Raw genomic sequence first — 13,290 nt, forward strand, 5'->3', positions numbered from 1 at the left:
TAAAACGTATGTCAAATGTTATCTTTGGTTTATACGGTATAACTGCCAGGTGTAGCGAGAATAAGAATTTATCAGGATATTCTAAGTGTGCATATAATAGAAATGACTACAATACCAATTCATCAGCTACGAATAAATGTATAACACATGATAATGCTGAAATCGTGTTGTTGTTATTTTTTTCTAGTATTTCCTCTTCCTTGTATCGTTATAATTTGCGACTGCACGTACTGACCTGGCACATTTTTGTTAGACATTAAGGTCAAGGTAGATTGTAGCAAACGGTTATGTTAACATGGTTCGGTGCGTTTCGCGGAAATATGTGTATATTTCGTAGTGTCGCTTTAAATAATACAAGGTTTGAAATCTTAATCTCACCAGCCCGATTACAAAGGAGTAACTACACAACAGTAACTCTGTATACCTAAGGTATTCTTATATCACCTACGTCACACATCTATTGTTTTACAGATTACTGAATGAATAACATTATCATTTTCTTGATATCACTCTATCTGCAATAAAGCATTTACAAAACATGACATCTTACAACCATATTACGCAATCATATTTAATTCTCGTGATATTGTAGCCGTCTTGTGGCCCATTTACAATTGTCTATCTGGCCTCGATCTATGTTGATCACATGACTCAGACTGTCCCTGAAGCCGGATCGACAATCCTGTGTGCGTGTCTTCGCCCAGATTTTTTTCAATCGGGGGAAGTCCCCCTGCTTCTGGAAAAAAAATCAGAAGAGGCGAGTTAATTATTTCAAGGGTGAACACATAAACAGGAATATCATTCATTATTTTATTGAAGGCATTTGAGAGCGTGTAGGAGCAATGATGACTGAACTCTGGCAATTTAGGGTGCTTTGCCAAGACAAGCTAATTCTGAGTATATACCATTATTTTCTTGATACGTATTTATTTTGTCTCCTGAACCTGTATTGTATGGCTACCCATGAAATAAAGGCTCAATTTTTACAATTTATTTTTTGAAATTAAGTTGGATTTACTTTAAAAGATACAAGTAACGGGATTTGCAATTTAAATAAACCATGGTTACTTAAGCTCCATAATACACAGAACGACTGAATTTTATCATTTAAGGAGTAAGATCACATTTCGGCATTAGAAAAATGAACGAGAACAATTTTCAACATCATAGTCTCACTACCTCTGAGAAATAAAAAGTAAAAGTTTATATACCAGCCATTATGATGTCAGATTATCTACATCTATGGCCTAAAATGAAAAGTTTCAAGGACAATAACTGAGAGAAAATTTATATATGTTATTTCGAAAATCATCACTTTTGATGAATTGAGCTGGGAAAATCAATCAAATGATAAATATTAGTTAAAACACAGAATTTATGCACTGTAAAATTCTTGTTTTTATGCCTTATGTATGTTTGGATGAAGATATACCTGTATATATCACTTAACAATTACAAATCACTTTGTTAAAATGTGAACTGAAATTGTAGACCACACCTTGGCTTTTTGTAAATCAATTTCGCTGCACTGTAGATGTAAATATAAAGGTTTCTAGCGTTACTGCCAAAATTCATTTTCAATTTCAACCCTAATTTGTACTTTATACACTTTTATACTAGTATTTAAAACCTATGCTGCAACCCTCAAATGTTGATAACTTTTACCGGTGAATAACATAGGCTATTCTTGATTCGTGAGTACGGGACATGTAACTTTTAGTCTATGTTACGTAACAGTGAAGACTCAATATCATATCGTGTGCTTTGTGGAACAAGGAATATAAGCAACTATGTACAACTGTTGCCAGGTGTATTCATTTGTGTACAAAAAGTCCAAATTGCTTTGAAGTGGTATATCCTTATTTTCCTTAATCATAGAGGGCTGTTAGTCAAATAGTGCTATTTCACAATATGTGTTTTTATATACATTTCATTCAGTAAATAGAGGTTCTTTAAATGTCCAAATATGTCAAATTGAAAGTGTCTCGTAAAGCATTTGTTTTGTACGCTAAATGCAGATTTAGCTTTCCTTCTTCGTGTGTTATAAGGACAAGCGAAAGACTGAAATTAAATGCACACGATTAATTTACGATTATATTATAAAATCGACAAAAAAACTTTTCAACATCCAACAGTCGAGTGTTCTGTTGATATCATAATAATTTAATTTCACACGTTCACTCATTTATTTTGGTTGGATCTTTGAGAATATTTTCCCTTGGACTGAAGGAGATGTACGTCAAATAATATGACGTCATATATGCAGAACGTTTTCGCGGGATATTTTAAAAGTGGCACTGTCATTGGCCAAACTGAATTATATGATAAAATATCAATGCGCCACAACTCAATTGGTTTTATTGTAAAAGTAACTAAAATCAAGTAAATTCATGGCTAATTAGTACCTGATCGAGTTATCTAAATTAGATCTTATGTATCATTCTCAATATACATTTTTAAAACATGGCTGTGATGTCATCTATTGTTATAGCTTGAGGTATAGTCGGAGCAAAGTCTACTATTATCACCTTCTACTGTGGAATAGTTACCTTTTGCTGTGTGAACTATTCCACGGGAAAAGGTAACTATTCCACAGTTGAAGGTGAATGTAGTGACTCAGGTGAACATAGCTTAGCATGTAATCAGAAATACATCCTCATTCATTAAATCCTCGCAGAGATGGATTCAAGTTGTATGGTCTATAACTTTCCCTCTTTTGGTCATAGTGAAAACTGTTAAAGTGTTATACATATTTTTCTCCGTCTGTCTGAGGTTTAAACTTTCTAATTTTACCACTTTTTATAAAGTTGCAGCACTGGAAGTATCTTTAATTATAAAAGTAAAAAATCTTTTTAACGTGTACACGTGAAAAATAGGCTCGAAAGATGCCGAATCATTCCGAACTCTTCCGAACATCGTCGCGACAATCTCGAAGTAAAACGAGAGTTGTGAAACCAAGAGAAAATATCAACAATTTTTTCATAAACAAAATATGTGGTCGACCTCATCAGACTCTATCTACAAAGAAAATAATGCTCGCACATTACAATATTTGATACACACAACATTTTACGGTAATGTGTAAATTGGATGTTTCAAATACTCAATCTGTGGACATATACTAGCATGATTTGCTCATATAGGCCAGAAGGAAAACGTAAACAAACACATGTGCAGGTCGTGTCGAATGTCAGTCACGTTATACGATTAGGAATCCGACAAAACCCGAAGTCACTGAACATGACGGTGATTGAAGGCGCTTTATTCAAAACCAGGAATATATGATTCCTAAATTTCGGCTCTCTTACAGGCCGACATATGCTTTTGGGGAGCTAAATCATCAAGTTACATGTCAATGTTTAAATATCAAATGTTTAAGTTACATATCGTTACAGTGAAATTAGCAGCAATACAACTTTAAAGATTAACCCAGGTACTTGTCAACGTTGTTGTGAGCGCACAGTATTTGTAAACTTATTTGGCACAGTCACTATTGTCTTGTCGTCGCGATTCCTATCACTCGGAACTCCTACATTTGTGATGTCAATATCATGGTAATCATGATCAGTTAATGTATCGCGCGCGTTTGCAGTTGTATCACGTACATCGCGTTTCACTTGCTGTAAATGTCTACGGTTCCTCTGGTTCCTAGATTGTCCATTGGATGTTGTGACAATGTATGAACGTCTTCCTGGATCAGCACTTTCCACGCGACCCATTGTGTTCCAGGTTTTCTGGTTATCAAGCTTAATTCGCACTTCCTCCCCTGGGTGCAGTTCTGGTAATTTCCTTACTGCGTGATGCTGGTTGTACTGATATGTATATTTCTCCTTGTACAACATGTCATGGTTTCTAACTTCTTCAAAGTTCGGCCATCTTGGATTTAGATTTTTCTCCATTACAGGTAATGTGGTTCTGATTTGACGTCCCATTATCAGCTGACAGGGGCTGATGCCAGTTGATGCTACAGGTGTTGACCTGTAAGCCATCAAAGCTTTGAATATGTCATCCTGCTTTAAGATTCGTTTTGCGATCTTAACGGCACTTTCGGCTTCCCCGTTTGACTGTGGGTAATGCGGACTAGAAAATGTCTGTTGAAAATTATAATCAACTGCAAATTCATTGAATTCCTTTGAAGCAAATTGTGGCCCATTGTCAGACACAAATTCTACAGGTACGCCTCAACGCGCGAAGATGTTCTTTCCTATGACATTAGCACTGGATGTACTAGGTAAGTATGCAAGTTCCAAATACCTTGAAAAGTACCACTTTTGAAAAGTGACCACCAAATAACTTTTGTTTTCAAAGTCACACAAGTCTGCAGATATCTCCCATGGACGTCCAGGTAATGGCTTTGTAATCAAAGGTTCTTTCCTCTGTGATGATCTATGTGTTTGACAGAACTGACAGTTCTCCACTTTTACCTTTATATCCTTATCGATTCCTGGCCACCATACAGATGTCGCGGCGCGTTCGCGAGAATTCGCTATCCCTCGTGTATTGTCTCAAGGACCTCAGATCTCTGACATTCCGGTATGACGATCCGATCTCTGTACAACAGTAGGCCGTCTGATATCGTTAACTCACCACGTGCTGCGAAGTATCCTTCCATACCTTCCTCCAGGCCTGTTATACGATCTGGCCATCCTCGCTTTGTGAATTGCTTTCTGAGCATACTTGTCATCAGCCAATGCTTGCCGAATGCTGGATAGGGACTGCGCGACAGGGTGTCTGGTACGACTAATAGCTTTTCCTGGTACATGTTCAGCTGTGACATTGAATCGGTGTAGTCTCATTAGTAAGCGTTGACATCGCAGCGGTGTTTTGTCGAGATCTTGCTTGTTCATAAGGGATACTAACGGTTTGTGATCTGTCAGGATTTTAAATCCATGTAAGCCAAGTAGATGCCTCTCAAACTTCTCACAAGCCCACACTGACGCGAGACACTCCTTCTCTATTTGAGCATATTGTTTCCGCAGATGTCAATGTTCGTGAACAAAACGCGATGGGTTGTAATTCATACCCATCTTGCTGAAATAATGCTGCACCGAGTCCATAGCTGCTTGCATCAGCACTGACAACTATATGCTTAGTCGCATCATAGAAAGAAAGTACTGGCGTGTCTGTAAACTTTTCTTTCACGTCATCAAATGCTTTTTGTTGCATAGTTGTCCAATTCCAAACTTGGTCGGACTTGAGCAAGTCATGATTCTTGTTCTCCTAGTGAGGTAAATAAATGAATCATGAATAGGTCTCAAGGTTTAATAGGTAGTAAGGGTTTACCTGGAGTTGTGGAATAGTTAAACAATACCCAGTGTAATAGTGGAGAGTACCGGTGACATTCAGTGCCATGTTTTATTTGTATGAGAAACACCGAAAACTGTGGAATAGTCAAGATAATGAATAGTTCTCGGCCTTATGGGCCTCGAACAATTCATTATCTTGCCTATTCCACAGTTTTCGGTGTTTCTCCTATACGTATTTTGCGTTTATGAAGTCATAGATAAAAACGGACGGTTCTCTTGTATGAAGAATGTCCTTCCATTGAGAATAGTGCGTAAATATTATTCTTTATTGAAAATAGAAACAATGTCAATATCCATGGAATTGAATACAAATAGCACACTTAAATACAGATATCATAAGGTGATTTCATTTCGATTTAACATTTAAAAAAAATCAAATTATGAACAATATAAATAAAACTAAATAAAACTAAATAAACCAAAATAGATAACAAGGTGGTTTCAGCTTAAAAGACTTCTGTAGTTTTATTGAATAAAACAGGCTACTTTTCTCCATTAGGTTAATTGTTTGCTATTTCTTTATCTTTATTACATTGTATACATTGTAAAAAATACTTATTTTAATGAGCAAAGCCTAAACGCATTCTTAGTCTCGGATTTGTATCTGGATACAGACATCAGCTGGAATACATAGATATAACATATGTAAAATTACCATAAAAGACTTTGACCTGAAAGCACCAGAAATTCAACTAAAGGTAACGTATTTTGCACATGAAGGAAACGTCATATCAATATCAAATAAATTTCGGATCAAGATTGACCTGAATGTATTCATGTGAATTTTTACTTGAAAATCAGCTCGATAGCAGATCATCTTAAGGCAAAATTTTATCTGAAATTGACTTGATTTTGTTCATGCAAAATTCATGTATAATTAGGGTCATTGTCGCGTCGAATTATTTAGAATTTACTTTAGTGCTCTTACCATAGATCAGTCCATAAAGGAAACATAATGACGTCGCCGTTTATTACGTCATTTCGGATTGGCTGATATAACAACGTAAATGATTTGGTAGAAAAAAAATCTCAAAATGAAACTAATTATAGAGTGACATGTTGCCTGTGTATAATTTCTCATGTAGAAAAAAGAAAATTTATCCCAGATTTAAAAGAAATTATATGAACAGGTACTTTCTACATAAGTTAAGACTCACACACACGAGTTGTAAGTTATCAAATATTTTGTGACGTAATTATGTTATTATACCTAGTTTAAATAGCTAGGTGGAGGGTAGTAGTGAACGCTATGTACATCGTTGTATGAGTCAGTTCAAATATAAACCTACGGTATTTTAGGGTTTAAAAATAGCGTGTACATATATGTCAAGCTATACACATACAAATCATAGTTCCTGTTTACTCATCTGTATCGTCAATGTTTATGAATGGAAACGATCTCCGGGTGTATTAAGGATTTTTTCCAAATGAAATGGACGTGACTACAATATAATCCGGTTAGTACTTAGGCGGGGGAGGGACAATAGTTAGACTCCTTCCGTGCGGCTATTCCAAAGTTCCGTTAGGTTTCTAATAAGGAAATCCCTTAAAAATCATATAAAATAGGAGATAAATGTTAACATGCAATATAATCTAATCATCATTTCAAAATGATGCTTAGTTTTCATCTCCGCTTGACGCTATGTAAGTAACAGCATATCAGTGAAATATTATATATACCAGAGCTCTCGTTTAACAATGAAAAACTCTGAAAGCTTAATATATGACACTAAATAGTAACTAGGCAAAAGTGTATTACAATTATCTACAAAAATTTTAATGATTTTAAAATAATATTGATACAGCTCATTTGCATAATACGAAATAGTTTAAGATGGTGTTTAACCATTTCTTTTTCCTTTTCTTCTAGAAGAAAGTAATGCAATAAATCAACTGCTATTTGATATGTAATATTTAGTGTTTTTCAATATGATATTGTTTTTTTCAAAAGATCATTCAGATTACCATGAAAATGTCACTTAAGTTAACCATAATCTGTCTGAATCATGAGTATGTAGTGGTTTATCAATTTCAGGACAAAACTAAATTAACATTAACTAGATGTAGAGAAAGAAAGACATATCAGAATACCTTAAATTTCTTTCCTTTCTAGAAATCACATTTCATATATTTAACAAAAGAAAATAATTCACTTTACAGTTTTATCGTTCATTAAAATAAAGCTTTGAGTGTGTGCATTTAACATTAGAGACTAGATGGAACATTTCATGACACAAAGTCTTAAAAGATATGAGTAGAGTGAGACAAGTGGTGAACCGATGATGGATAAACACTATGAGTGATTTTGTCAAATGACGGTCACCATAGGTTGCCTTCACTACATTTTATTCTTCCCATTATGTAGCACATTTTTAGTTTATGATCAAATTTAACATTGTCATTGGAATTATCTAGTAACCTTACGGTATATATATTCCAGATTGGTGTCTATTTGGCTGTGTAATTTGGGCGTGTGACATTGCTAAACCTTGTGAACATGGTGATACTTCTGTGCCATTAAAAGCACAGGTACAGAAGTTACATGACGTTATCAGGACAGGTCACTTTGTGGAGGAGTTGGTATGTAATAATCAGATTACGAATATACGTACCCGGCATATTATATTTTTTCGGCCGGGTTGGATGTACGATGTTACATATATGTCCTAGTTGAGCTATGTTAGATTTGCTCCACTCGGACGCAATTTTTGAACGCTATTTTATTTTTAGGTTTCCAGTTATTTGATGCATATACATGCATATGCATGTTACATAACATTTGATCAAAACAAACACCATCATACCTAATATCTAGTTTCCCACTCGGAATTTCACAGTCTGTAGAATTGCTTTGCAGTTTTTAAAAATGTAATATTTGATTTTAAATTTAATACGTCCCTAGAGCACACGGAAAATAACCCAGATCCAATGAAATACATACAATACTTACAAACTAGCAGTAATAGGCACCGATTATAGCTCTAAAGACGACACCATTATCCGTCTGGAAGTCTTAAATTAGAACTACGGTATTGCAGCTATCAAATAACTACCAATTTATTCACGTTGTCATGCGAAAAGAATCTTTATACTGTGTCAGCTGTTACTAAATCGTCAGTAGTCTGCTCAGATTTAGAAATATAATTCAAGGCAATTTTGGAATAAAGTTAATATATTCATGCGATATTGATGATCAAATTTAACTAGAACCAGTTCATGACATGTGCATTTTGAGTGTAAACACAGTGAGGAAATGGGTCATATATTCATTCAGACAAAAATATAATGAATAATAAACGATGCCAATATAGCTATCTAAACTCTTACCGTATCATCGTATATAAATCCGAAAACAATATTAGATATATCCTTATTTCTTCATTTCAGAGGAATATTGCAGACACTGAAGAACTACCGGGGTCAAAAAAGATGTGTCCCCTACCACACCTACCCTCCAAGCTTAAACGCAAATCTCGTTTCAAGGTAAACTAAATATAGAATGATTTTATACTTCCGGAAATGACAAGCAGTGTCATCTCATCTTAATCGAAAACCGCTACCCTTTATATTTACTGGGCGTTATCACATGTATATGTAGCAAAGAATGATATATTATATCTATTGTTTTATAGAAACGTGTTGCAAAACGTAAACGGTCACTTATTGTATTTATCTTGTATGTTTCCATGGTAATAAACCACGTTTATTTTATTCATCTTATATGTTTCCATGGAAATAAACAACAAGTCGTCAGACCATAGATGTAACATGACACAGATAACATGCTATGTTATTTATGAGTCTCCTTACTCGTATTTATATCAGAATAAATTCTTTCTATGCCTTTTCTTATTGCAAAGTAGAAAAAGTTTAGCTATAATTTATCCTCGCGATCTCGTTTCACTCCTGAACCTCTCTGATTAGAATAGTTTTTCTTGATCCCAATCACCGTTTATAACGTCGCTTTTGATTAGCAGCATAATGATTTTTATAGAAAACAAATATCTCCAAATGAAATTATATACAGTAGAGTGAATTATAAGGATTGATTTGAATATATGTTATGGAGATATAATACAAAAAACCTGAGTGTACTTTCATCATAAACATCGATGTGGTTTATTTAGAGTACACTATGCTTTTTCTGTTATTTCTTTTTAAAATAAAATTATATTTACATTTATTCTTTAAAAAATTCATTAATTGGATTGAGTACTGAGATTTTGGCGCTGCTGTGGCCGAAGTTAAGATGTCCCAACATATTTCGACAAGCTTTCACCTCTGGGATGCGAGTTTGAATCCCATGTGGAGTAGTTACCAAGTACATACTGACCACTGCTAGATGCGTTTTCTCCAGGTACACCGGCTTTCCTACATCAACAAACTTGACACGTCGTCCTTACATGACCCTGGCTGTTAAACTAATAAAACATATACCTTAACCAAAACCGTACTCAGATAACTGACATAATTTAGTCTAGGAGATATATTCTTTACCTACCTCATTAACACACCCAAAAACCATATAGATATCAATCTCAATTTTGGCTAATTTCTGTAAACTATCTTATTTTCGCTTCTAACTAAATTTTCAAGATTGTTGTTGTCAAGGAAAAATCGTAACAATACTGTAATAGTCAGAAACAATTTTATCACATAATCCGTCTGATATCCAGTGATTTCGCACGTGTAATATGTTTGCGTATGTCACTAGTGTAATATAACTTGGAGCGATTTTCATGGACTGAAAATTCATTGTGACGTCATTCAGAAACAATAAAATAACGTCAGGAAAAAACACAAGACGCCAGGATTACCAGGACGGCGGGAAAAAATGGAGGCCTCCGCTGGATTTTCGGAAGACATTCTGACATGAAATTCTTTGTTATGTAGGTTTTTGTAGTTAGTTATGTGATAAAACATATCTTAAATTTGTGTTCATTTCATATGGGACTTTATGAAACTTTTTTCGAGGTTTTAATTTTTGCTCGCCAAGGCTCGCAACAATAATTTTTTTAGACTCATTTCATAAAATCTTATATGAAATGAACACTCATTTAAGACCTACATTTGTATATATATTAAGTCGCTACGAATTTGTAATATAAACCGAAAGTGCAGTATTATGTCATCGTGAACAGAGGTTGATAATAATCGTTTATTTTAAGCATTCTTACTTTTTAGGCAACTCTGAGACATTTCTACAGTGATTTCGCAGCTTACTACTTGCTCGTCGACAAAATCAAAGACACCCACGCACGTTGCGCTTCTAGTCTGGATCAGAAGGTCGTCTTGCCCATGTGTGATATCCTGTGCCTAAGCTTCAAGCATATGAAAAGCAAAAAGAAAGCAAAACAAATCGCAAATAAACTAGACAAAAAATACGGAGACTTTGCTGTCACGGATAACAACACTTGCCAAATCTTCCAACCTGTAACCATATTGGAGACGTTGACAGCCTACGTTCAAAACGCTCTTCCAAAGCTTATGGATAAAAAACAAAATCGACGATCAAAACGAAAAACAAAGTCGATGTCAAAGCGAAGGAAAAGGAAACAAAAGAGGAAAAGAGGACCCGGCCGTAGGAACAAGAAACGAAAAACAGGGAAAAATAAATCTGGTCGTCGACGTGCTTAGATTTAGTATTTTAATACTTCAAAATGTGCCAAAGATTATTAATTTATTTTCCAAACCTAGGTGTTCATCTTCTCTCCTTCGTTGTCTAAGATAAAGCATTGATATAACATAATGTATTCTGTATAATTTCTAACATTCGCGGATCCATCCAAATGATATCCCACCGTCTAAATGACGCTTTTAAAGACTACTAAAATAATTCGCGAAAATAAACCCCCGCGAATAATAACAAAAAGTAAACTTTACAGTAGTTGTTTCATTTTGTGGGGGGAAATTGCGATTTCATCTCTGATACTTATTCGCAGAGAGAACTTTCGCGCCATTTCGAACAGTTATAAACTATATCGGTTAATCTGTTTGTTTTATTTTTCCATTTCATCCGCGAATTTTTAATTCGCGGAAATTAATTTGACCGCAAATAATATATCTTTTCGACTAAAAACAACTTTACAGTAATGTCATTCAAAAACCGAACGGCTTAAAACTTTTGTTTTATGCAATATTGCATTTTGTGACAAGGATGGTTGTTTTAATTGTTGACATATTCTCGTCATATTCCTATGAAGGTTTATTTGATGATCTCAATACTTCTTATGTAAATGTTATTTCAAAGAAATAAAGAGCAAACATGTATATACCAGAATTGTCCATTTTATAAGATTATTTAGATAAAATATTTATTTATATTATATAGACTATGTTTAAATTTTTTTTCAATACATTTTTGATAAATTATACATTTTAATAAATTATATTTTCATATTTTTCATATTTTTATGCTGCTGTTATTTTTCTGATATTCAACAATATAGTAAAACCCTTTATTTTTGCTAAGGTCAGAATATCCCTATCCTTCATATTTTATTTCATATTGAAAGAATATTTTTTTCTCATACATGGACGTATTTATTACTATTTCACAATGGAAATATCCGACATTTTGAATATGCTGCAATCGCATTCAATTTTCCATGCGTGAAAATTGCGTAATATTTTAATGTAAATCATGTTATTTGTCTCATTTACAGAAAGACCAGCCTGATTTCTGAAAACGAACGTCAAACTTTACTGAGAAAGATTTCTATAAACTAACAGATATTTTTTAACAGGAAGTCAAAAGGTTCGAAATTTATGTGATGCATACTGATATGTTATTTGATACAGTTATGATAATGATGATTTAACAAAATCTATAGCAATATACATTATTTATGGACCTTTGTTGAAGTCCGTATGGTGTTATATTATCCGCGTAGTATAAACAATAACCGAGAGCGTAGCCGGAGGTCATTATTTTAAATTCTACAAGAGCGATATAACACCATATGAACCAAAACATTTTTTTATCAAATACGTCGTTTCTTTAATAAATGTCAAAAGCAATTTCTAATGTGTATATTGATTACTAGATAAACATAAGTCAAAGAACGGCCACTGAAGAATGCAGTGTTTAGGCAATGAAGTTCGCAAATTTATATTGACTCGGCGTTACTAAAAATGGAAACACCGAGTCAATATGCTATACGTAGCACGATGGTCCAGTTAATTAATGTTTAACAATTGGTTTTGACTAATATTCTTGATTATCACTCATATGCACTGTTTAAACTAATAATTAATTAGGACAATTCAAATGACCACTGGTATTTAATTGTTATCAATGTTGGTATTAAAACAATCATAAAATTCTTTCAAGACAGATGTCATTCATCACATTATATATAGATCAATAGTTTTATAAAAAGATTGATTTGTGCAGAACAGTTTTTTTCTGAGCAGGATTTTAGTGTGAGCGTATGCAGAAGCAGCATCTTCTTAGTAAGAATATTGTTGGGACCAACTCAAATAGCATCAACTTAACTTCAATATTAGAAAATTTAATAAAATTCAAAATTTAACAATGCTGTTTATTCAAATTTATCAGAATATTGTTATATGATAAAAAATAATTGGGGAAACTGTTTCCTGTATGATTGCTTATCGGTATCACACATGAACAACTATGTATAATCAACACACATGTACAACTATGTATAATCAAAGTGTTAAGTTGACTAGACTTTTAAAAGATACCTGCTGGAGGAGGGCTTAATTCATTATAGGTGTCAAAAAAATCAATGATGTTTGGCTTTCCCGGTTATAAGAGGTAAACTGAAGTTGCTTCAATACCTTGAAATTAATTACTTATCTTTTATCTCATTTTCTTCAACACAATATAAATTTCACAATTAAGATAACAATGCACAAGTTGTATTGGCTGGGTCTCGGCACAACGGAATGTGTACTACGGGTCAACAAATTGACATTGGCAGCTACAGTCGAGCCTTTCCCAGGGCCTTGATAACAA

General features: G+C 33.9%; 1 protein-coding gene and 1 long non-coding RNA gene across 2 annotated transcripts; one reads left to right on the forward strand and one right to left on the reverse strand.

Annotated features, from left to right (window-relative positions):
* Window positions 1–551: 551 nt before the first annotated feature.
* LOC138335814 (uncharacterized) lies at window positions 552–8,772 on the reverse strand. Its single transcript, XR_011210331.1, has 2 exons — window positions 8,634–8,772; window positions 552–736 (listed from the first exon to the last, which is right to left on the reverse strand). It is a non-coding gene; the product is annotated as an uncharacterized lncRNA (long non-coding RNA).
* Window positions 8,699–11,551, forward strand: LOC138335813 (uncharacterized). The gene is made up of 2 exons (XM_069284974.1): window positions 8,699–8,789; window positions 10,491–11,551. Exons 1-2 carry the CDS (start codon window positions 8,736–8,738, stop codon window positions 10,941–10,943), a joined length of 507 nt encoding a protein of 168 aa, XP_069141075.1. The 5' UTR covers window positions 8,699–8,735; the 3' UTR covers window positions 10,944–11,551.
* The last annotated feature ends 1,739 nt before the right edge of the window (window positions 11,552–13,290 follow it).

The sequence above is a fragment of the Argopecten irradians genome, chromosome 11 (assembly GCF_041381155.1).
Source record: "Argopecten irradians isolate NY chromosome 11, Ai_NY, whole genome shotgun sequence".
Taxonomy (NCBI): Eukaryota; Metazoa; Mollusca; class Bivalvia; order Pectinida; family Pectinidae; genus Argopecten; species Argopecten irradians.